General features: G+C 44.8%; 1 protein-coding gene and 1 pseudogene across 1 annotated transcript; one reads left to right on the top strand and one right to left on the bottom strand.

The window, feature by feature from the left end:
* Nucleotides 1–7,870: 7,870 nt before the first annotated feature.
* LOC133910737 (mitogen-activated protein kinase kinase 9-like) lies at nucleotides 7,871–13,878 on the top strand (annotated as a pseudogene).
* A 5,763-nt stretch (nucleotides 13,879–19,641) lies between these two features.
* Nucleotides 19,642–20,650, bottom strand: LOC133911217 (mitogen-activated protein kinase kinase 9-like). The gene has a single exon (XM_062353422.1). It carries the CDS (start codon nucleotides 20,610–20,612, stop codon nucleotides 19,644–19,646), a length of 969 nt encoding a protein of 322 aa, XP_062209406.1. The 5' UTR covers nucleotides 20,613–20,650; the 3' UTR covers nucleotides 19,642–19,643.
* Between the last annotated feature and the right edge of the window lie 5,953 nt (nucleotides 20,651–26,603).

Raw genomic sequence — 26,603 nt, 5'->3', positions numbered from 1 at the left:
AAAATATCTATATTTGCAGCGAGAAATTTCATGCACCAGGGAAAGAAAACTCCTAGGCGCATTGCAGCCTGACGCACGCGTACACCTGACACCTCCCCTCGTGCTTGACGAACACACCTCCCTAGCTCTTGTAGCAGCTGCTCGTTATTCGATGATCATTTACTAATTGGTTTATCTTGATGTTGCCAATGCTAGTAGGTAGCAAGCAGCCTCTGCTATTGGCGAGAGAAGACATTGGGTGCCGATGGCTTCATGCAATGCCAATGTGGATTGGCTCAAGTAAATATAACAAAATGCAACTTGCACACCACATATAAGCTTCCTTCGCGTCTGTACATTGACAGCCGATAAAGCTTGTAATTTACAAGATCCTAACACTTGTCATGGGCAACCAAGATCATAAAAATCAATTGCGAACCATGACCAATTTGGGTCAAAATTCATTATACCAAATTAGTTTTCGACCAAACGTGGTGTGCTAATGACAGTCGTGCCCGATGGCGTACGGCGACTTATGCACATTCGTTCAAGGTTACGCTGAACTCAAACTGTCAAACGCTTTCCACGTTAGAGAAATACTTTTGCTGACTCTTTGCTGGACGTAGCTATCAGCCCCTCCCTTTCTGTCTATCCATTTCTCTCTTTTCCTACCTTAGCAATCTCTGTCTTTGAAAATATCTACCAGGGCTTTACTGCTGGTTTAAAACTAAAAATCGTACGTCACCTCGAATTAAAAGATGCAAGTATTCGTCACTGACGGGGCTTCCAATCTCCAAGTGTCTTGGGTTAATAATCTATCACATTCTTCTGTTTGGTTAAGTAATCTCAGGGTGCGGCACTCCAAGATATTATCTTAGCAGAGAAGATAATCATATGGCCTATATCGACCTGATAATCGCCTCCACAAACAATGATTGGTCGGGCTTGTTTGGAGCATAGGAATTACAGATATAGATGATACGGGAAAAACACACATCGTGTAGAAGAAGTATATTTTGCCTTGCAGATTACATGCAGCATGAAACAATCTTCAGCACGCAGTCTCCAGCCTATGACCAACGAGTCTCCATCCAATTCTAAATTTCTCCTCGAATTTAGAAGGACAACATCGATGTACATCCATCGCGGCTGATATAGTTTTGGAATATTTCACATCGTTTTCGAAAGAAAGATTTAAAAAGAACAAGGCTAAACGTCAAATCTCAACACAGTCAGCCACTTTATGGTACTGCGCAGTCACACTGTTGTATAAGAAAATATTTTTTAGGATTTAAATAGATAAAGAAACTGATAGTGGAATCCAAGACACCTCATTAATAATTTAGTAAAAAAGAATTAGAAGGAAAAAAATCTAGAAAAAATCTCACTAATTTAGGGAAAAAGATGAAGATGCATCTACCACTTGTTTTGGTTGGGCTAGGTCATATGGAGTGTATGTATATCAATTAGATCTGTTATCTTTGTATAGCAAATGCACCTACATTTTCAATCACAAGTATTAAAATTGCATAGCATATACAATTGTGTATACTCATAGGCATTAGAGTCTGATAGCGAATGCAATACTCCCTTCAGTCCAAAATAAGCGTCATTTTAGATATCGACATGGTCCCTAAAATACAACTTTTACTACTACGTTTTGTTATAATATATTGGTAAAACATAGCAAAAATATACTATTATGAAAATATTTTTTGAGTTAGATCTATCTATGCCATTTTCAAATATCCACACTCAATACATAAAAAGTAGACTAAATTTCGTAAAACCCCAGGTTTTGTGGCCCTAGTGTCACAAAACCCTGGGTTTTACAGTCAGTGTAACATAACCCCGGATATCATGGTACTAATGTTTCCAAAAAAACCCACCCTTAACCAATTTGCTTCTAACCTACATGTGGGTCCCATATGCAGGATGACATGGCCTTTGCTCCTTCCACGCGAGCTGTTGACGTGTTGGACCAGCTTATCTGGTTGGGAGAGATCGAGTAAAGGTGCCCTCGATCCAGACCAGTACAACTTGCCACTGTCGCTGTCCTCTTCATCGTACCCCATCGTCACCCCCTTCGCCGCGGCTTGCAGCCACTGTCCCTGCTACTGTCGCCCTTGTTGTTACGCTAGCCATGGACCTGTTGCCGCTCCTGCCCCAGTTGTCGCCCTCATTTCCACTTCCCTCGCCACACCAGGCGTCGACGCGCTCACAACCCTCATTGCTATCGCATGCGGTAGCGCTTTCCCCGCTGCCCCTGCAGCCGCAGCCCTCACCATCAAGAAAAAGTGAGTAAATTTTTATTGTGTTCCTGGTTAGCAAATGTCTCGATGTGCATAGTTCATGCTAGCATTCAGATTCACATCGTGAAAACCATCCATGGCAGCTAGTGCTATTAAATTCATGTTATACCAGAGAAACAAACAGGTACTCATCTATCTAAATTCGAGCCCATGGTATTAGTGTTAAAATTGGAGAACTATGATTCAACAGTTACATAATCTTGATTTGCATTTTACACAGAAATTATTGTGGAAGCCATATTGTAGAAATTCTGGACGGTTTTAGTTTCTGAAAAAAAGAAATGGAATAGAGTTTTGACAAGCTGCAACACTATTATTTCAAGAAGCTGAATCTTTTGTTGATGTTTCAGGCTCTCTGGACTCTTTTATGCTCAACTGAAGTAATCACATCCTAAAGATTTCAGCTTCTTGTGTGATATCAGCTGGATGAAGCTACGTAAACAACAGAGTATTGGAAGAGCTGCAGCTGCCTGAGTGGCATTGGCCTAGTGATCTCTTGTTTAGGCGTGTTTGTACTTGCTAGGATCATGTATTGCCATTGTGTATGTGAGAACAATAGAATGCAAAGATCTTTGTTGTGTTTTGTTGGTGTCATCTTATTAGATGGCATCAATAAACTCAATTTGTTGCATTTTTCTAGAAACAAAGGTATTGTTTGGGATCACTCTTGTGGAAGTAAAGTCAATATCTGTTTGCCTTCAGTTTTCTGGAGTGGATGATGAATGTGCACTTGTGCTATGTGCATGAGTCACACTCTAAAACAGAAGTAACTGAAATACTAGACACATCCATTCAACATCATCAAAATAAATTGTTTCGCAATGTACTTGACAACTAACATATAAAAGAATGACATACCAATAAAATTCCAAAAGGGAAAGTATCACACCCGGTTTTAATGGACAAAACCAAGTGCGGTTTATGTGTACCCAGAAAGTTTAACACACATAAGGACGTCATAGGTGAAGTAACAAAAACAATACTTTAACTTATAATCGTTCACTTCTTACAATAAAGACTTTACCTAAACAACTTTAAAAGCTAAACGACAGCATCTAAACGACGGCAGCGGGACGAAAGCATCAGCGACCATTATTGCATATGTTCATTAGTCAAGATTATGACACTTCCCAGTATCCCCAAAAGCATGGCTAAGCAATCTACTCAACAAAAACACCTAACCATAAACCATCTAGGTTCTAAGGGATGATAAAGGAAAATCTAAAGAAAATCCTAACATATGTGACTGCCCATCATATTGATAGACACTTACCTTCGCCTTGCTGCTGCTCAGTGTATTAACCTAGTTGACTAATCGCACAATTACTGGCAAAGCACACAAACAAAATACACTAAGAACAAAATACAAAACAAAAGAACAACAAGATAAAACCTATCTAGAAAGATAAAGCTCTGAAAAACGAATCTAACAACGCGAGAATCACTTAAAACGAAGCTACGACAAAAAAGATATGCTAAAAACAAGATTAGAGTTTATCTTGAAAAAGAAAAAAACTTAATTGCAAATAACAGAAAGTCTAGGGACCTTTTATAAAAATAGAAGGACATATATGTAATTTTAGAAAAGTTTAGGGACCTAAGTGTAAAAAGATATGGCTCTTTTTGTAATACAGAGAAGTTCAGGGGCTAAATTGCAAAGTTACCAAATTTTGGGAATTATCATATTTATTTTTGTATTGAAAAACCTTGATTTAATGCGTAAGTGCTGATTTGACAGACACGTCAGCACTTTTCTCAATGTGGCACTGAGGTGGCTGATGACGGGGCAGATGATGTGGCCGAGGCTGACTGGGATTAAAAGACGACACGCGTCAGCTTCTGATTGGTCGACGAAGGGGTATTCTCCAATCTAATCTAGGCCACTGGTTTCGGATCTAATGGTGCACGGTGATCGGACGACCGGGGAAGAAGGGAAGCGGTGGCACCGAAGGTCTCACGGCGGCAGACGGCTGGAGATTTCATCGGAACCTCGTCGCCGGCCACATGGCGCGACGGCGAGTGGCGAAACATGACGACAAGCTCACGGGGAATCCGTTTTGGGGCTTACTGAGGACAGTGAAGCACCGGAAAGAGGTCGGCGATGATTGGGGCAGCGGAGGGCTCAGATCTTCATCGGCGAGGGTGCTCCAGTGGTCAATCGGCGACGGCGAAGCTCAAAGAAGCTTCAGCACATGCAGGCGGTTCCTTCGATGGCTTCGGGTGAGGCTTAGCGGCTTTGGAACGGTGAGGCGGCAAGATCGGCGAAGACGGTGGTGATGGCGGTGCCGGAGCTCGAAGATTTGGCGGATTGGCTCAGAATCTGGCGGGTTTGGCTTGGGGAAAACCCGAGGGGAGGTGGGCTTAATATAGGCGGCACGAAGGGGCTCGGGGAAGGCCAGGACTCCTTGCCGGCGTCATTTTCAACTCGGACTCGGCGACGGCGTGGCGGAGATTGACTCGTAGATGACGGATCTGACGCGGGGGTCCCACTGGCAGCGACTCGGGCGAAAGCGGCTTCGGCGTAGGCGTCTTCAACGGTGGAACGACGCTGGGCCGACTCAGCGCGCGGGCGCGGCCCAGGTGGGAAGAGGATGGGAGAAACGGGCCGGCGCGGGGGATGGGCCGAAAAGAGAAGAGGGCGGCCCGAAGGGGTTTTAATCTTTTTCTTTTTTTTAAAACCATTTTCTAAAGCTTTTGAATTCAAACCAAAGCAAACAAATTCAAACCAAAAGCCACAAATGAAAACCAAATAAAACAAAGGAAACCTAAATGTCTTAAAACAGCATGAATGCACTTAAACAAATATTTCCTATGTCAAAATTAGATTCTCTTTTTATGAAAATAGCATTTTCTCTTTTGAAATCATTTAAGCTGAAAAGTAAATTCTAGCAAATTTTATAAATTGGCAAAAATTAAAAATTAGGGTGTTACAGAAAGGTTGCAACCGAATTGAATGTCAAGAAATAGCCAAAATAATTGGTATCCGAAGTGAGGAGATAAACCGATTTTTACTAGCCATAACCTAGAACAATAACTAAAGTGTCAGCCTAAATATCTCCACAAAGGACATATGCACTATGGTATCCATCTGATGAGTGCAGTGCTCCCTCCACCTCTTCCACTACTGGTAGTTCCTCTAGCTCTCCTCCAAGTAGTGGTTCCTCGTGCTCTTCCTCTACTTGCCATAGTTTTAGTGTAGTTGAAATTTCCACTATGCATGGCTGCACCTCTTCCTCTCCTCGACGAAAGCTTTGCTGCCCTTCTTGTTCCTTCTTCGCTGCTTGGATGTTGTGAGGATTGAGATTGGCTTTGTGGTTGTTGTGAGCTTTCAAATTGGCTGATAGGTTCTTGTGAGCTTTCACCATTATTGATTCCATCCCTTCTAGTAGCTGCTAGAACTTGAGCACCATTAGAGAGCTTCCCAAAGCAACCATCAATGCCTGCAAAAGAAAAAAGGTAAGAAAAATAGGGCACTTACATATGACATGATGCTATGAATTGACAAAGCATGCTCGACAATTGAGAAACTTACTTATGAAAGTCCTACAACCATTAATAAAGCCTTGCCTTTGAGCATTTAGGCAAATGAAGAGACCATAGAACCTTGGATTCATCCCAAGATCTGTCATGTCCTCAGTCGATACCACTGTTGTGCTTCCAGGGTTCTTTTCTATGATAGTTTGTAGATAGTCCCTTATTCTCTTGTATTATTTCTTGTTGTCGCCAAGAACCTTCTCTCCAGCCTTTCGCCTTGCTTTGTAAGCCATCGTCTTAGAAACCTGAGCTTCAAATTCCCTCATACATTGATCTCGGAATGGTCCAATCTTCCAATCAGGTTCACTTCTGAAATTCTAAAGGTACCTATAACTCAACCAAGTGATGTCCACCCTTGATTTATCCCTGGTCGCACCACATGTGTGAGGTATCAACTCCCTCAACATGAAAGTGTGCTCACTTCCAACATGTGAACCTCACATGATGAATGGACAAAATGATGGTCCATTGCATTTTACATTCACCCTATCAGGATCATTCCTTGTATAGCCATAATTCCTTCCTTCCATAATGTGATACGATTTCAACACCCTTCTGTACTGGTGGACATCAGTGAAGCACATGCCCTCACATAACTGCGTCTGGTCCATCATGTTCTCCTCAGAAAAGTAAATCCTCCTATTAGCCCCCCTCTTCTCTCTTCTTCTCTTCTTTCGCTTAGTTTCTCTATCAAGGTTCTGCCCCTCATCACTGCTTTCACACTCAACAACACTAGCCCCACTATCGTCACTAGGAGGGTCAGAAAGTACCAACGGCTCAACTTGGGAAGACCCGGCACCATCTCCACTAGCCTTTCTTCTTGTGTTGGCACTCTTATTCTTCGTAACCCTTGATGATGGGGCCCCTACCCCTTTCTTCAAATCACCATCACCTACGACCTTAGGCTCCTCTACCACAACAGAAAGAGCGGTACAATCAATAGGAGCGACATTCAAATCTTTGATACTGGTGTCACCTGCATAATGGTTCTTAGGATCAACTCTGTGTCTCTTCATCTCCTGCAGATGCTGAATGTAATCTGGTTTCTCTTGTTGAAGGTCCACATCATCATCGTTGACATCTTCTTTATCACCATCCACTAAAAACACTGCATCGTCACCTTGTTCTCGCTAGGAGTTAGCATCGAAGGGGTCCAAATGCTCAGAAGCTTCCTCTACCCTATCTCAATTGGTATGTTTCTTTACTTCAATAGTGCTTGTACATGCCAAAGCACTAGCAGCGTCAACCACATTCTCTATTGCTACATTCTTGGATACTAACTTTTTCTCAAAGATATGTATGTCCAGCCTCTTTATGCTATCATTCTCCCTCAGCATGTCCTCGCAAGAACTATCACCCTCAATGCTTGTCATGGATGCACGAGAATAACATCCAGGCTTGGCAAAATACATCTCATCGCTCCTGTGTACCCGAGCTTCTCCATTAACTCTCTAAGGCTAAAAAAATCCAATGAGATCTTTGTCCACAGGCTCGTCGACAACCTTGGCTCTAGGAAACGATCATGTTTGAAGAACCGTGGATTCCACACCTCATAAATCATCCTACCAAAAGATATAAACATTGATAAATTAGATCAATACAGGCACGGTTACAAGCATTGGATCACCAAGTCATGATGCAGCAAGTGTGTTCAAGTCTATGTTAAGTACATGCATTGTTTTCAGGAATTCTGCATCAATTTCATTCAAATCCATTCAATTGGCTCAAAAGTGCATACTAAAAATCAAAACATGATCGTTATCCTAAAATTGCACCCTCAACAACTTAATATCCTAAAAATGAACCCTCAACAACACTGCAACACTACCCATTGTTAATATCAATCTGCATGTATTCTTTAACAGAATGTAATCATTGTACAGAGGAAACTACCCACCATTCACATGAACCTATCAAATTAAACAATTTTGCAACCGAGCGTGGGATAGAAGATGATCTGAATACCTGGCTATCAATGGGTGAAGAGGGGCAGCGAGTGGGGTGGAAAGAAAGGCGACACAGTTGGTGGATCGAAGATTGCAGCGATGTGGGCGAGGTTTGGGGCAGCGCTCGCTTCCGGCGATCACGGCAAGCCTTCTATGCTCGCGAATGGAGAAGGAAACTATCACCCTAGGAGTTCGTGACCTGATTTTTCGATCTGTTCCAACCAATCAATTCTAACGTGTATTAGCATGGACACGCCGACAGCTCGCGTGCAAGGAGCTCAAGGGCCATGTCATCCTGCATATGGGACCCACATGTAAGGATATAAGCAAATTGGTTATGGATGGGGTTTTTGGAAACATTAGTACCACGATACCCAGGGTTATGTGACATTGACCATAAAACCCGGGGTTTTGTGATACTAGGGCCAGAAAACCTAGTGTTTTGCGAAATTTACTCTAAAAAATAATGTGTAGACAATGTTTGAAACAGTTGACTGCACACAACTCAAAATAACACTTATTTTGGACTGTAGAGAGTATATTGTAAATCCATCTGCTCAGTTGCGTAGACTTTGGCTAGTTATATAAGCAACATTGTTTCGACTAAAACACCATTCGAATTATCTTCAAACCCTCAAAATGGCACTGACGATGACAAGAGACAAGAGACTGCCATAGCTCAATCTCACTCTCGACATGCCATCATGCGCCTTTTGACCCCGCCTTGGCGCCGGTTGCCGTGCCCACACCGTCCACGTTTGCCTCGATATCGGCGGCGGCTCAACATGACGAGTTTCGCCTGTCCGACTTTGACAGGCTCGCCGTCCTAGGACGTGGCAACGGCGGCACAATCTACAAGGTCTCCCACTGTCGGAAGTTGGTGCTTTAGATGCTAAAGATTCTTCACCGTGGTGAACCCGACCGCCGCAGCCACCGAGGCGGACATCGCATGCCGCGTCGACTCAACGTACATCGTCCGGTGCCACACAGTCCTCCCAACGGCATCCGGTGACATCATGTGTGACAACCCAAAGTCTGTAAACATATAATTAAGCATAGTAAGAATCATTAGCATTGTGCTAAATTGTTTTGAGAAAGTTTTGACGTGCAATTCAAATTAAACATAAATTGTTAAAGTCAATATTAAATGATGCTTTGTGAAGTATCTCACAAAGTTTCTGTATAACATAGAGTAGGAAACAATTTTAAAAATTATTCCATACCATAGGAAGAATATAAATGAATTTTTCCAAATTTTTGGAAATTATTTTGAAGGCATAAAAAATATAACAATAAGAAAAGCTTGCATCTTTGGAGAATTTTAGTTTGAAATTGGCTCAGGGTATTGGGGTCAAACAAGTTAAAATGGATTGCACGTGAATTATAATTTCACACAAAATTTGTTGCATGAATTTTGGACCATAGGAATATCCAAATGGTTTGGAAAAGGGATAGGGATATTTTTGGCCGGTTACTGTTCATGCCTAACTCTATCTCTCGCTTCCTCTGCTCTCTTTGGCTGCCACTTTCATTGACTTTGGAGGCCGGCAACAGTCACATCACCGAAAATCCAAGTCACAGTGTCGTGCTCCTTCCCGAGGTGCTAGACGCCGCCCTTATCTCCTCCCCTCGGCCTCCCTCTCTGCTCGCTCTCCTCTCTCTCGCTCGACCGAGCCAACAGAGCAGAGCGCCACAATGCACGTCATCGCCAAATCTGCCGCGCCACTGATGACCTCCCTCGAGCCTGAGCTGTGTGAAGCAAGGAAGAAGGCCTCCGAAGCACCCAAGCCGTTTCCCCTCCGAGACCCCACTCTTCCCTGGCCGGATTTCGCGTGCCTGTGTCTTCCTCGACGCCAGCGCCTTCCCTCCGCCTCTCACCACCGAGTAGCCGAGCCGTTGCTTCTCCAGTCCACACAAGCCCGCGGTGAGCTTCCCCATGCTCTCCTCTACTTTTTGTGCGCGCTATTTTTCTCTTAGCTCGTCGCTGGCGCGGTTGTCGACGGTGGCTGAGCCACTGCCGCCTCCCTGCACACGCCGCCAGTCGAGCCACTATTGGGCCCATCAACATCTAGTCGCGCCATTGTGTTCGCCGTCCCACGTGGAAGCTGTAGGTGCCCTCGGTCGGGCTGTTTGGGTTGCCGTTTGTCGCCGATACGCTCGTACCGAGCCACTGTTGTGTCACTACCACCGTGCACCATCACCGCGGCTCTTCAGCCATCGCCGTCAATGACATGTTCCCCAGTCGAGTTCACGCGCATCGGCTAGTGGCACTGCTACCCTCCTCGGTCGTCGGCATTGCGCCGGGTAGACCCTGCCAACGCCGCCCGCCATAGCCGGCCATTGGCGCGGGTTGGTTTTGACCCAAGTCAAATAAGTCGAGCTCACATTTCATCTCTGTGGCTAGAAACGACCGGGTGCAAAAAGGTTTCCGAGCCAATTTTTTTATTCGGTTATTTAGAAAATGGTGAAATCAATTTTTTGCTCAATGGTTAATCGGCTAAAATTGGTAAAATTCATATGAAAATGAATATAGCTCCAAAAACAATGAAATCAGTTTTGTTAGATTCATATGATCATAATCTACATGATAAAAATACTAGGGGCTATGAAATATGTACTAGAATTTCTATGACTAATGAAATATGTTTAAAGCTTCGTTAATTCATAAATAAATATTGGTACATTGATAAAATTAATTTTGTAAATCTTATTTGATTCCCTGCTCATTAAAAATAATCACCCTCATGTTAAGTATAAATTAATTTTCTAATTAGATCTAAGCTTTGTGTTAAGCTTACTTAATCCATGAAATGATTAAATGCTTAACATTAATCTAAATTAAGAAATCTTTGATGCCTTAAAACTCATAACCTGAAAACATTGCATCTTCACTATCGTCGTGCACTGTGAAGCATCTTTCATTGCATGTCATTCATGCTCATTATTGCATGCGTTCGTTTAGTGAACGAAGAACCGGAGCGTGACACGGGTGTTACCGAGGGCAACACCGAGGCACACCAATTCTGTGAATTCTGTGTAGGTAGTATCATACAGACCTCAGAGCAGCAAGGCAAGCATCTAAGCATATTGCACCATTTGTTCGAATTGAGTGGAGTCTCAATTGATAAATTATGCTTTATGTATGTTTGCATGTGTTGAGTCAAGTGTCGGGTTTATTCGGGTAGAACCTATGTTTATTTCATGATCTCTACCTGGTGTTGTTGTTTATCCATATCTTTGTAGCCTTGTTCACTAGGTTGATGTCTAACTTAAGAGTCGCTCAAAATTCTTAGCAATGCTTAGATCCTCAGTAGAAGATGAGCGACAGTGCCCCTGTTGTTCGCGAGCATAGGGCTCACTTCTGGTTTATAAATACATTTATGATGTTGAGATGGTTGGATGAGTGGTGAGTATGAGACGAGATTTGGGCGGTGTTAGGGGTGTTTTCTGCTCAATAGGAGTCCTCGGGGCAGTTTAGGAGAGGAACTCGGACACCGTAGACCACCTGCATCGTTTAAGGCCATCCGTCGGCATAGTTGTCTCTAGAACTTATCTTACTCACCACATGTCGATCTAATGGTAAGAAGAGCTGAATATATTTGTAGCTGTGGTCATTTGGGCTTGAACATCGACGGTGTGAGCGGACGGGCTTGTAGAGGTATCTAGTTTGCTCCAAGAGTAGTTCTAGATACCTCCGCACCGAGCGATGTATGATCCAAATGGTTAGGACTTATTGGGAAAGGTTGACACGAGTATCCTCTTGCATGGGCCTATGTGGACACATGAGCCATATGGTCCTCGAGTCATATGGGTCTAGGAGTATCCCCTGCAGGGTGTAAAAATATTTCGAAATGCCGTGCTCTCGGTCATGAGCATGCTTCTGTTATTTGCATCGGTCTTAGAGTTTCCAATTTTGGTTTGGTGGCTATGGTATGTTGGTATGAGGATGAGATGGTTCTTTACTGTTATTTTTATGGTGGTTCCATTTACATTTATGTTCATATGGAGGTTTGCAGGGTAGTTTTGTCCATGGTTGGTAAAGTATATGTGCTCACACATACATGTCTAGGTTGCTTATGCACGTTAATTTATTTAAGCTTGTGGCTTTTTTTCTTGCTAATGGTTCAATGCATAATCCTTGGAGTCGAGATATTTATATGTGCCATGTATGGATTAAGTCTTACGATTACCTTCGTACTCATGCTACTCTTTCAGATTCTGCTAGTGAGGAAGATACGGTGTTTGGCTACTTTATGGCCACAAATGATGGAGAAAGGCATGAGTAGTGCATCCTTCTCTGTCGGCGTAGCTTTTAGGAGTGGTGCCTAAGGGCATATGGCGCCGCTCTCCTTTTGTTGTTTTTTCGCTGCTTAGTTATCTCTTTGTGTAAATTATTGTAAATAGTTGTATGTTTAAGAACTTTTAATATAACTTTAACTACTCGCTTTTTCTTAAGCTATGTTGTGATGCATATGTTGGAAAGACATGTGTTCCGATCTTAGGCACAAAACACATGCTAAGACTATCGGGGCGATATTCTGATTAATTATCGAAGTTATGATTAAGCAAATGATTGACTTAATGATTAATTAGAATACTATTTGAACGGTTCCTCACATCACGCTCCTCCTTAAGCTGATGGATCGAGGCTCGCTCGACTCGCTCGCTGGTCACAGAGCGTTCCAAGAGGTGGCAGTCGTGGAGGTGGCGGCGCAGGTGCTGTCTGACCTCGGGTACCTCATCCACCATGACATTTAGCCAGTGAACCTCCTCGTCAGAAGAGCCGGGTAGGTCAAGCTCGCAGACTTTGGCATCACCAGGGTCGTCTCCGGTGCCGGGGACCAATGCACGTCCTACGAGGGTACCGCCTATTGGGGACCGAGAAACATTCCGGCGTGCAGGCTGAGTGCGACACGGGACGTTCTGGCAAGCTAAGAACGCGCGCGCAGAGACGAACGAGCTTAACGAAAACAAATGAACTGGGAGATATTTCTTTCGGGGGTCAAAACTGATCCCCTTCTTTTTTGTTTTTTTTTTTCATTTATTAGCCCGTAGGCACTCACGCATGCTCCGCACAATCACATGATTAAAACTTCCTGACTGATTCCATCGCTCATGAGCTGAACATGCGCCACACCTCCGCCTTGCTCACTCAGTAGCTCAACAAACTCTGAACTCGCGCGTGCGCGCACACACACACGCTTGAACTACAGACTGATAACACGGTCAGTGCGGATCCTGGCTGGAGGGGTCTTGGGGGAGACGGTGCCGTCACCATCGCCGAACATCAGAAGTAGTTACCGTGGCTCTGATACCACTTGTTGGCACCGAGAAATGTTCCGGCGTGCATACTGAGTGCGACACCAGACGTTCCGGCAAGCTGAGAACGCGTGTGCGTAAAGATGAATGAACTTAATGAAAACGAACGAACTGGGAGATAGTTCTTTCGAGGGTCAAAATTGATCCCCTTCTTTTTATTTTCATTTATTAGCCCGTAAGCACTCACGCATGCTCCTCACAATCACACGATTAAAACTTCCTGACCGATTCAAACGCTTTTGAGATGAACATGCGCCACACCTCCACCTTGCTCGCTTAGGAGCTCAACAAACTCTAAACTCATGCGCGCACACACGCTTGAACTGCAGACTGACAACACGGTCGATCAGTTCAGCTTGACTCACACACACCTGCGTAAACACACACTCAAACAGACATGATTACACAACAGCACCGCGTACATGAGCCCCGAGCTCTTTGACACAGAGCGGCTGCACGACGAGGACTCGAACCGCGTCGACCCCTTCGCCGTTGACGTGTGGAGCCTGGGCGTGACCGTCCTGGAGCTCATCATGGGGCACTACCTGCTGCTCCCGCCGGGCAGAGACCGAGCTGGGCGGCGCTCGCGTGCACCATATGCTTCGGCGAGCCGCCCACGCTGCCGGATGGCGTGGTGTGGCCGGAGTTTCGTGGCCGCGTGCATGCAGAAGGACCATCGTAAGAGGGTGACCGTTGCGGAGCTTCTCGTGCACCCGTTCATCGCCGGGAGGGATGTGGCGGTGTCGAGACGTGCTCTCCGCGAGGTGATTGAGCTGCGGTGTTCATAAACACATTGCAAAGAACTGGTAGAAATGTAAATAGTGGACTCAATTGTAGAGTTTCCTTCATGTATCTAGACATTTGCACATAAGATAGAGGAAAGTAGTTGATCTAGCTTGAGAAAGGTAATAAATTGGTAATAGATTTGCACAAAAATCCTTTAACGTCTCTGCAAATGAACATTTACATATATCATCTATGAAATTATTTAGCTTACATGTATGTCGTTGGTGAATTTCTGGTAAGCTAGGAACTATATATGCTAGCATAAAGCGAACTTGATCGATCAAGATCATGGTATCCATATGAGGAAGAAGGTCGACTTGTGTTGATGCCATCGATCAGGCTGTAATGTTTATATTTCACGCAAAAGAGCTACTATTCCTTTCATTAGGAGAACTCGTTGTAACACTGTAGCTCATCCGACAATACGCTTATTGCGGAGATTTACAAGACTGCAAACCAATCCAGCTACCAATTACACAACAAGAAAACAGATTAGTCACTTAGAACAATAATCTATTAACCATTGCAACACCTGCCTCTATTCGCTTCAAAGAACATTCTTATTTGAGTAATGTTTCCGTCCTCTTGCTTCAAACAAGCTAATCCCTTAGAATAATAAGTATCGAATTTACCACCTAAATAGACGTGCTTCTATATTTCACACCTGAAAAACAGAGTCCTACAACAAAGATAAATAGAAGTGAGACAAAACAAAATAACAAAATGGTCAATCAGTAACGTCTTTACGTACGTTGAAGAGAGCCAATTGTAAAGCTTTCCTACCAATTTCATCTAGCATGTATAGTTTTATCAATGTGCACAAGAGCGTAAGGTAATTTACACTGCACAAACAAGCGTCGATCTACTACATATATCAATTTTGTGTAAAAAAAACCACAGTGCTGCCGTTGATATTTATCCATGCATGTTGAGTCTCTTGTAGCAATACCTGTGTCACCTTGTACAAATGGAAATGACGCGGTGGAGTAAGCAGGGTGAAAGTATATGGAGAGCAGGGGTGCGGATACACTCGTACAAAAACCGAAAATCAATGCTAACCCTCATAATTTTACCTTTATCGCACCCTTACGACTCAAACTTCTGCACCCACAAACATATTGATGTCGAGCATAAAGCTATACGTGTGTAAGATCCTGCACTCCCTCTATTTTGCCCTAACTTTGCCGCTGAGAGTAAGCTAGCTTACGATGGATATCATCATCAAATAAATCTATAGCCCTTGTTCGAAACTAAAGTATACTTAGTAACATGAGAATGATCTATATATATGTTATGTTTATGCCAAATATATCCTCATCCTTATCTCCGTATATCTCTTTTCTGTCCCCATCGTCTCAGTCATCACAGAAAAGATGGCTAACAGAACCGACAGTAACATCAGCACCTGTCGTCAGAGCAAATGGCGGCTGCCCTTTAATTACCGGTAGTAAAGATTATGTGGTCATGACGGCCAGATATTAAGCTAAGCATATGCTCAATCACTCGTAGTCAAAGAAGATTCAGGTGACGTGGCAGTTGAGTGATACAGTGGCCGCCAAATACCCCTTTGGCGAATCACGTGAGATCGAGCGCTGTAAGAAAATCTTCACAGCATTGTGTGCATCGTTTTGCAAGTGATAGGTTGTGAGTGCAACTCTAGTATGATTTTCTTGCAAGTTAAGTATCGTGGGACGATGCATCTTGATTGGTTACTTACGATTTTATTAGTATATGGGGTGGAATATATATTTAAACACACTTTATAAATTTCAAACGTCTAAAATTTAGAAATTTCGATCAGGCGACAACGTCGCTGTGTCGATGAGGGTTAGGATTCGGGAAGGGGGGTTTTGTAGCTGCCGGTGTGTTTTTTGAGCTTAGAGAGATGTCCAGAAAAGCAGGCCGGCCCGGCGGAGGAGGGGGCGCTGGTCACGGGCAATGGAGGATGACCGGTGGACGGGGGCGAGCGGAGACGAGAATTTAGCGAGGGAGGGGCGGCAGGGTCGTCACCGGGGAGGGCAGAGGCAGGGGAGCGAGTCAGCGTCGGTTGAAGAAGCGAGCGTAGCGGGCGTTTGGCGGTGTCAGGCAGGCGGAGGTTGAAGAAAGGCTATGAGCCGTTAGATGCTGTCACCTAAAAAATAAAAAAAATCAAGCGCCTAAGAAAAACAACTCCCGTATTTAAAATGTACCGTGAAAAATATAGGTAAAATACACGCTAGTAATATGTTTACTGGTCGCAGTGGCACTTAGCTACACTAATATCGCCTTGAAAGCGGATAGTCTTCACTACTGCCCAATCTTCTTCGAACGAACTCATGTGAAACGTCAACTGTTGTAGGCTTATGGTATGGATTAAGGAGCTATGCAAGATGTTTACTAGTTTTACTATTTTAATTGTAAAAGGGCTGTGCAAGAATATCTTCTAATGATAATCTGGTGTGTACTGAAACGATTTCACCCTCAGCTGGCTAAGGGAGGTGGCAATTCGTGATGGTAATCCTGACTTACATGAATAAAACTCCTGCGATCTGCCCGTAAAAAAAAAAAAACTTGCTTGCCAATACTTGATGCTGAAGAACAACCAGTCCAAGGTAGATCTTGTGCTTAATTTCTCTCCTCTACTGTTCATTAAAAACCGGTCCTAACTCATGCTTCCGGAAGCCCCAAGTTTTTTGGACTGCAACTTGTTGGGATTAAAAGCCCCAACATTGAATTAACGGGGCTCCATTTGCACGGCCTTGCAGGTCAGCTTTCAGTACCACGGCTGCCGGCGGCGTCGCCGATACGCCATGCCGTGCGTGGCGTGCCTAGGCGGGCGACTCGTGTCACGAACACGCACACGGCGAAACCCATGCATGCATGGCTGGACGGTGACAGTTTATCGACGACGTCGCCGTCGTCGGAGAAGACAGAACGATGACTGCGAGTGACAGGACAGCGACAGTGCACGAGCGCTCCTGTCAGAAGGTGAATTCATGTAGCCGTCAGGCGTACGTATCCAATGGCTGCTTTGTTCTTTGCGTCTCTTGGCTGACACGATCAGCCGGACAAAATAGAATAGTCAGCTGCTACTCAAGCACTGTTCCGATTGTGCAGAAATTTTGTTTCGAGATGACATATCTGCTAACGCTTTAGCCTGACCTGTTTGTCTGGGTACTTGATTAGGCTGATCCGATGCCCATTTGCAAGCGCGAAAATTTTCCAATATTCCGGCCGGCATGCAAGGGTTGCGAATTTTCTACGATCCAAACAGAGTAAAGAAGGCATCTCTTTCTCGGTATACCATATGGTTAAAATTACAAACAAGCAAATGCAATATGTTGCTTGGTATCATTTTTATGAAATAAGAGAATTGCCTTGTATCACGTAAGGAGGAGGTGGGTGCCGGGTTCAAGCCCGGGCAGGCGTGGTGCTCCATGGCACCCTCTACCAATCGAGCAAGCACTCGTCTAACTTTGATCTGCTCAGAGTAGAGCTGGAACTTGCATCGGACTATTTTTGAACAGTCCATAGCCCGTCGGCATAGCATGACACAAGAAATATTAGACTGGGTCAGCACAACACGAGCGGGGCTTCGAAACCCAAAACTCCTTCCCATCCAGTCCTTCCTTTAATGAAGTCCTTTCTCCCATCTCTCTGCCACGGGTGTTTTTTAATTTTTATATTTTGAAAATCAAAAAATTACAAAATTAGATGTTTGTTTGAAAAATTGTAAAAATAGGCTATTGTCACTGTTGGAAAGGTGACACCTTTAAAAAATAAAGATGTCACCTTTTCAACGGGTGACAAGTTAAAAAATAAAAAAATATTATGTTCTATTGCTTAAAAAAATCAAAACACTATCAAAATAGTTATAAAAAATTCTAAAAAAATATATGGTGTAGAGGATACTATGATTTAGCTCTAAAAAAATTCAAACAATAATATGATATGTACATTAAGAAACAAAAAAAGATAAATTTTGTTGTACACAGTTTATCAGACTACAAAAAATATCTTTTTTTTTTCTTATTGTAAAAGTTAAATTTTTTATGAGATAGATTATAATATCCTCTACAACAAACTTTTTTTTAAATTTTGTATGACTATTTCGATAGTGTTTTGAATTTTGAGAGCAACGAAATACAATGTTTTTTCATTTTTTTTTAAACGGTAACATCTTGTTATCGTCCTTACAACAGGCGACAATAGACTATTTTTTATAATTTTTTCAAATGAAAACTTAGTTTTACAATTTTTATTTTTAAAATATAAAAATAAAAAAGTCCTCTGCCACACTGCTGCACGGCTGCACCCCACCCGTCCGCCGCCACGCCCATCCGCACCACATCCTCTGATTTGCGAAGACAGCTGATTCCCATCCAATCGCAAAGCTCCATCCTGCGACCACTACGACGAGTCGACGACTACACGATTAGGACGGTGACGCGGCTCCAGAACGAAGACGACGCGCCGTGCCTGGATTGGCACGACACGACGGCGACACGGTGTGCCGCTGGCCGTGCTTGTGCACATGCAGGGCTGCACTTCCCAGTAAAATAGCTCCCGTGGGTAACTAGCTAGGTGACGGAATTGGATCATACGTACGAGGACGTAACAAACGACGGTGTTCATGAAACTGACAACCGGGAGAGAAATTTTATGAGGCTGGGTCTTTTATAAGACTCATGTAGTATTTTGGTATGTGTCTTCGTGTGTGTAGGTATATACACACGTGCGTCGTGCGATTGCACGTGTACAAGATGGATGAGAGTCTCTTCAAGGTCTTACGCGCGCGGGCCTCGTAAAATTTGTCTCCAACAACCTGTGTGTACTCAGTTTGCTGATGTCTTTATGTTACGTCATTTTGGTTCACTTTCTTTCCATTTACTTTTAGATAATTTTCTTTTCATTATTTTTTGCCGCCATCAATTCCATCCGTAATTGTCTGTTCTCTTCCTTGCCAATCTTCCTCCAATCAGACTGGGATCATTACAACAAAGCATGCGTGTGCTGACTAACCAATACTGACAGCAATCTTCGGTTCAGGATGCCTACGTTGTTGAGCCATCTTTTCATCTCTAAATATTGGGGGGGAAATTCTCACACTCATAATATATGCCAATTATCCGAATCGACATGAAATAAGAAATCTTATATGTATTGACCTCAGAAGAGTGTCACCCAATCATGATCCATGGAGCTGTGGGATAATTTGGGCGTTAGAATTCGTGCCGGATCTTTGTAATGTGAGGCAGTAGGAGAAAATTCCATCCTTAGTTTGAATCTTAAGCAATTTTAGCGGTAAGGATAGTACAAGTGGTCACTTGTACAAGTGATTCCACATTTCTAAAAGTGACCTATAGTCCTCAAATTTAATTGCACAATATTGTTAATATTGTTACCCGATGTTTAATCAGTCACTATTCCCATTATTTTTGTACCAGTGTTGTTGAAGATTCTTGTTCTCATTTCTATTTCTGGATTTCATGTTAGTCTCTAGTTAGTAAATTATGTGTAAGAAAGAGCTATACTCATGTGGGAAGGAAAAAATTTACTAAGTCATGCATATGTATGTTTTATTAAGACCATTCATTTATATTGAGATTGATGCTAAAAGGGTGAGTAAGTGAAAAAAATTATAAGATAATTGAGATAAATTAACGGATCGATTAAGTATCAAGTAAAAGAAATAGACGGCAATATATGTCCACAACCCTATATTAAGTTGCATTTCCCTACACATGTGTACAAATGTACAATCCTAACTCTAAGGGGCACTGCCCGTTCACGCTCCGGCGACAAGCCGTCGGAGAACGTCTTTAGAGGCCACCACGTCTCGTCCGGCGATGAACGGGTGCGCAAGCAGCTGTGCTACAGACGCCCGCTTGGTGTAGTCCTTCTGCAGGCATGCGGCCACGAACCCCTGGAGCTCCGGCGACGCCGGGCCCTCGGGCACCACGGGCAGCTCGCCGAAGCAGATTGCGCACATGAGCACCGCCCAGCTCGGCTTCTGCCCGGCGGGGAGCAGCGGGAACCGCCCCATGAGGAGCTCGAGGATGGTGACGCCGAGGCCCCAAACGTCGGCGGCGCAGGGATCGGCGTCGCGGTGGCGTTCGGTGTCGAAGCGCTCGGGGCTCATGTACGCGGCGGTGCCTTCGTAGGCGTCGCAGTGGTCGCCGGCGCGTGAGAGGACCTTGGCGATGCCGAAGTCGGCGATCTTGACGTCCCCAGCGGCGCTGACGAGGAGGTTTGCCGGCTTGACGTCGCGGTGGACGACGCGGATGGCGTGGAGGTGCGCCAGGCCGGACAGCGCCTGCGCCGCCACCTCCGCGATCGCCGCCTCCGGGAACGCCCCCTGCCGCCCCACGACGGCATCGAGCGACCCACCGTCCACGAGCTCCAGCAGGAGCGCAACGTCGCCGGAGGCCGCCGGGATGACACCGTGGCACCTGACGACGTGCGGCGAGTCGGTGCGCCGCAGGGTGTCCACCTCCGACGCGGCGCCGGGGTCGCCGCAGTGCAGGACCTTGAGCGCGTACAGCGCCGACGTCCGGCGGTGAGCGACCTTGTACACCGTGCCGCCGTTCCCACGGCCGAGCACGGCGAGCCTGTCGAAGTCTGAGAGCCGGAACTCGCCGCCCCACGACGCAGACGTGGAGGCCGCCGGCGGGTTGGGGGCTCGGAAGGCGCACGAGGGGGCGTCGAGCGAGATGTGCAGCTGCGGGAGCCTCCTCTCTCTAATGGTCAGAGCCATTTGTGTTAAGACTAATCACTGAGGTTATCACACTAACTAGGGATATCTTGCTATGGAAATGGAGGATGATTGCCATAGCTATGGGCTGCTTATATATACCCAACTCTACTTAATTTACCATTTGAGCTGATTGTGCCAGAGAGTGATGTGCAGGTGCAACCACCAGTAATCTTCCAACTTAATTTCTTTTCCATTATCTACTCCCGTATTTTTACTTGGAAAATGATAGGGGGCATTATGACCGGTGCAAGTTCTTGGTAGACTAGAGAGGCAGAAGCCATGGGCAAAAAAGTGTGGTCCATGGAGGAGTCTATGAGACATACTGTGGAGGAAAGTTGTTGGAATGTTCGAATTGGGATATCTCCAGCACCTTGGGCTGTTTCTTTAGCCAGTGAGATGGAGACGCTGTGGTGTGACCTACGTTTAACAAGCTCGGTGTGTCCGCCGTCATCATAGAATAATCGTGTCATTTTAAAATGGTGTCAGCAGAGAAGATTCCCGGATAATGATTAGAGACTACGTAGTAACTAACTAACAATTCAGCATGTTACCATTTTACTATGAAAGATTAGTAGGATCACATGAGGGTACTACTTGGGCAGGTTGATCCGTGGAAGTGGGGGCCGCGAAGCTAGTTGTCAGGATATCTCCAACGATAATAGCTATAACATTACTGTCGGAGGGTGAACTTCTAAAACGGAGATCCGGAGGGATCCCTTTGAGATTCGGTCGGGACGATTTTGAATCTGCTTGCGGGTGAAATAAATGGATATAAATGCGATGACAGGTGGGATGGAATGATCGGATACAGAATGCAGTAAATGCATTGAGGGTTTTAGACAGGTTCAGGCCACACTGAGCGTAACACCCTACTCAAGTGTGGATGCTATAAATACACTAAGAATGTCTCTCAGAGATGTTGCTGGTTACAAGAATGTTTGTCTATCCTAGAGCGTCGAGCTCCTTGTTCTTCGGTGGTCTCAGCTTCTGTGCTTTGTACGGGAGTATTCTTCCTTGGCTCTGAGTGTTCGAATCCGGTGTCTTCGATCTTCGTCCGGACTTCGGATCTCTCTCTCGTCCACCGGCTCCTCTTAAATACCTGCCGGCGGTAGCGTGCCCCGAAAGGGAGGGCACAAGTTCCAAGGCGCCATAAATGGAGAAGCAACCGTCATGGGCTGCTGCGCGAAGTGACGGCGGGGTTGAAAACGCGCCCCCCGCTCGGTCTCGGTCGTCATGATGGCGTTCTGCAACGGGCGCCGTGAAGAGGGCCCACCGGGCAGCCACCGAGCGGCCCGGCGCGCCCGTTCGATCTTGTACGCCTTCCACAGCAGGGCGGCAGGCGGTGCGCCTCGGGCTTCGCGATATTATCCCGAGGCGCGCCGGATGACGCGGGATGGGACCCGTGCATTAAATGTCCCCACGCCTCCCTGCCAAGCCGTGGTAGGGGCTGACACCGAGCGTGACAGGAGCAGTTGGAAGTGACAGGCCACGCGCCCTCTTAAATGCGTCATTAGGCCTGTCACTGGTTGACACCTCACCGCTGGGCCTCTGTGGGGGCCACCGGCGTAGGACTTCTAAGGTCCTCGGGGAACCGAGTGCTCGGGGGCCACTGTTCACAGCCCCAAGCACTCTCTCTCCCGGATATGCCCCTTCTTGGTCCTCGGGGAACCGAGTGCTCGGGGTCCACAGCTCGCGACCCCGAGCACTCTCTCCCGAAACTTAGCTTCATTTGGGTCTTCGGGGTACTCAGGCGCTCGGGGGCCGCTGCTCGCAGCCCTGAGCACTCCCTTCCCGGGACTCAGCTTTCCTCGGTCGTCGGGGGACTCGAGTGCTCGAGGGCCACTGCTCGCAGCCCCGAGCACTCTCTTCCCGGCACTTGGTCTTCTCGGGTCATCGGGGAACTCGGGTACCCGGGAGCCACTTTTCGTGGCCCCGAGCACCCTCTCCCGGGACTTAGTCTTCTCGCACTTCGGGGAGATCATCCCCGCAGGAGGTCGCTACGTGGTAACCTGCTGATCTGACATCAGGACTCGGGGACCCCTGGTTCCTGTGTCACTGACAAGTACATATCAGCATTTCTCTTATATGAGAAAGATAAGAGATAAAATCTAGCTACTAACTAACCGTTAGTCTATAGCGGATTTCAAAATTGATGCAATATGTATAACTCTATTATGTGTGGATTCATACTAGATAATTAGAAGAATATGTTATAGCTAGTTTATTAAAAATATTGTCTATTATGTTATCTGTTGATGATATGAACAATATTATGATTAGAAAGTTAACTATATTATTAGAGACGCACGAAAAAGAGTCAACAAAGCCACTCAATTTGGGATTGAGCTCAGATGGATTTGTTAATTAATGACGTTGTGTGCGCCGTGGGCCATCAGTCGTGACCTAGACCCTCGCCTAATTTTCAATGCAAAAAAGACACAAATAGAGATGCGATTTGTGGAATTAATAATCAATCTGGGTAATGCTGTTAAAAAGGACCCAGTTGGAGAAATTAATTACAGCTTGGAATGGCAACGGAATTCCTCCAAGTTTGAGTGGCAACGGGATTCTTCCAAGTTTGAATGGCAACAATGTATTCACAGGTATCTAAAATACATCTTCTATCATCAGTTTGCACTGTAATCTTCTACCTATCTATCTAGTATCTTAATAATTAGCCAAAAAAAAGCCTTCTTCTTCGATCTCAAGACTTAGAAATTACCATGTTAATAAAAAAAAAGATAGCAAAGTATCCATATATACCTATGTATAAATTACCACCACTGTCATTATGGGAATATTAACCCAAAATATCCCAATATCTGCTTATCTATTACCCACCTAGGACATAATTAAAAAATAAATCCCTAAGTGCTGACATAAAAATAATATAATTTAATTAATGCATAAGCTTGTTACACCCTACATGTATTTAAGAGATCAAAGTTACAATTCAAATGATCTTTTGATGTAAAATGTAATAGAAAAAAAAAAAAAAACATAGCTCAACTCAAGAGGTGTAAAAAAAGAGATAAGACCCAATACAAGAGGACGGTCGATCTATTCAGCCCGATATAAGAGGATGATTGATCTATTCAGATCATTAAAAAAACAAGCATGCGCTCACATAAAAAAAACCTTATTCTCTTCCTCCTGATGACATAGACAGAATGGAGGTTGGATTGTCCAATGTTGTTGTCCGCTCTACAACAACGGAAGAGGATTGGTTTGGTGTTGATCAAAAGGATGTTGACTCTAATGATATCATAAAGCGTAGTGGTGTTAAAGTGGGAGATGAGCTCGAACCTTGTATCCAATAGCGAATGACTTGGGCGGATGCACACAAAAAAGAGAGAAGCCCATCGACCAATATGACCACCGACATCATCGGTAGAGGAGGATATCGGGTTTGGACCCTGTAGCTCGAGGTCGCGATGTCAGCTAGATGGCAGAGTAAGACATAGCCCGCAGATCACTAAAGGTAGAACCACAACATCTGACAACAAAAAGGAACACTGATGAAACCATTGATCTGTAGAGCAGGACATTGGAATGAAACGATAGGGGTACATGATACACTGCACTGGCTTGGACCATGTAGCTAGATGTTGTGGCATTAGGAAGGTGACAGGGAAATGCATAGTTTTGCAGACCGCATAGATGATGGAGTGTGACCTCTCAATTCAAACAAAAGTTATTCGATTGGAATAGCAAAGAAAAAAGAGAATAAGTACATGTGGAGCAGAATCTATATGAATTAGAGCACGAGATGATGATAGTACTCGAACAAATGAATTTATTGTTATGGATGCTCAGATTCGAATTGTGTATATCAAGGAGCAAGCATAATAGCGGCATAATAAAGAGCAATGATAAGGTAAATCATAAATTTATGATAAAAATAGGATTGTATCACGAATCATATACAAATGGATACTAGCCGTGCAGGCCAACCCCGCTAGTATAGTTATAAATGGGATAAGATCGTTATGCAATAAAAATAGTTCTCTCTTTTTTCCCTGGAACAAACATATTTATATATTTTCCATGTAACTTATCTTAAATATGCTATTGGGCAAAATTAGACTAACTCATTTCAGTCATTCAAAAGGGATGATTGTTTTTCACGGAGTAAAATAGTCTAATAGGCGAAGAATTGAGCCAAGCTCAATTGGTAAGGGTGTGAGGTGTGCATGTACAGTCTCACTATGCATATTGGAGTCTTCTCCAACTTGAATTTCGATGACACTACAACAGAGCTAATCATCCGTATCAGGTCATTAGTGCCGGCTAGGCCAAAACCGACATTGATGAAGTATCAGTGTCAGTTCGTAATATCTCGTGCTTGATCGATGATTGAGCCGGGTTGAACCGACACTGATACCCAGTATTAGTGCTGCCTCTTAGAACAAACCGGCACTGACACTTCAGTGCCGACTGATAATTGCGAACCGGCAATGATACTCAGTATTAGTGTTGTTTCGTGTTACCGGTCGACACTGATAATTTGAACAGACCCGAAATTTTGTAGAGGCAAAGTGAATAAACATCCATGTCCGCTCGACCTTATCTCCTCACCTCTCACACACCCTCGATCTCCTCTTCTCCCTACCCTATCTCACTCTATCCTCGATCTGGTCTCTCTCTCTCTCTCTCTCTCTCTCTCTCTCTCTCTCTCTCTCTCTCTCTCTCTCTCTCTCTCTCTCTCATTCATCTCCTCCCTCGTGGTTATGGTGGTGGCCTCCTTCGACCGCACCTCCTCCAAACAACAGCCTCTTCATCGCCCGCACCCCTCTACTACTCTGCCATGGCAACCTCCTCTACAGCCATGGTGTTGCCGCTTGCGTGGATCTAGTCGGGCGAAGCGAGTGGTGGCCCACGGTGGCGGAGGACCTGTGGCGCGGTGACGGTGGAGGAAAGGAGCACGATGACAGTGGAGGCGAGGTTGGTCTCCCCAACGCTGGTAGCCGCGTGTGGTGTGGCAACAATGGAGGCGAGGTTGGTCTCCCTAATGCTGGCGGCTGTGTGTCCACAACAACGGCTATGTGTCCACAACAACGGTTGCGTGTGGCACGACGACAGTGGGGGCGAGCGTGCAAAAATGACGATAATGGACTATGGCTTGTCCACAACAGGTCCAGGGCGTGGGTGAGGTGCCCACGATAGCAGCCCTCCCCCACGCGAGCTACAGTCGAGGGGGACGTCGGGCTGCCCCATGCACCGATCATACCCTTTGCCACTGACACTATAGTCGATGGAGCTCAAGGCGTCGTCACCGGCGAGGTACCTGGTGGGTGCGGTGATCATGATGACCGGTGTGGTGCTCCCACTAGCCTATATGATCTTCCACAGCAAGCGCTCCCCGTCTTCCCCGTTGTAGCTGGTCCCTCTTCCTTCTCCAAGCAGATGTAGGTGTGCTCTGCCTCTCTTACTCCACTTATTGTGATGTATGAACCGCTATCTGATTATAATTTGCGCGTTTTAATCTAGGATGGATGTTGTCACTTATTTTGAAGAAAAAGAAGATAGAGATCATTTCTTCTTAATTTGGTCGTGTAGTACCTTCTCAGCTTTGAAACCTGAAGCACCTTAAACTGTAAGCTTAATGATGTAGATCTGTCTCAAGTTGGCGAGTGAATAATTGTAAATATTGTATCATGTAAATACATGTATCGAATAATGTAAATGTTGTGAGCAAGATGCATATATGCTGAAATCATTTTTATTTCCAAAATACGAGTTTTTTTGCCCTTGTAATATGTATAAGTGCCGGTTGGTATCAATGTCGGTTCCTAACAGAGAACCGACACTGATAGTGATTATTAGTGCAGAGTAATCAGTGCTGGTTCAAAAACCTTCACTATTGACGTTTTTGAGCTGGTACTGATGACTATTTCTGTAGTAGTGTGACAAACATATAGCTTATAAAAAGCATGTGTAAACTCCAGTTACGTTTGTCACTGTAAAAGTGTTGACGTCAGTTAGTAAAGT

The sequence above is a fragment of the Phragmites australis genome, chromosome 3 (assembly GCF_958298935.1).
Source record: "Phragmites australis chromosome 3, lpPhrAust1.1, whole genome shotgun sequence".
NCBI lineage: Eukaryota > Viridiplantae > Streptophyta > Magnoliopsida > Poales > Poaceae > Phragmites > Phragmites australis.
Note: the sequence above shows the minus strand (reverse complement) of the source record. Positions and strands in the feature narration are given on the sequence as shown.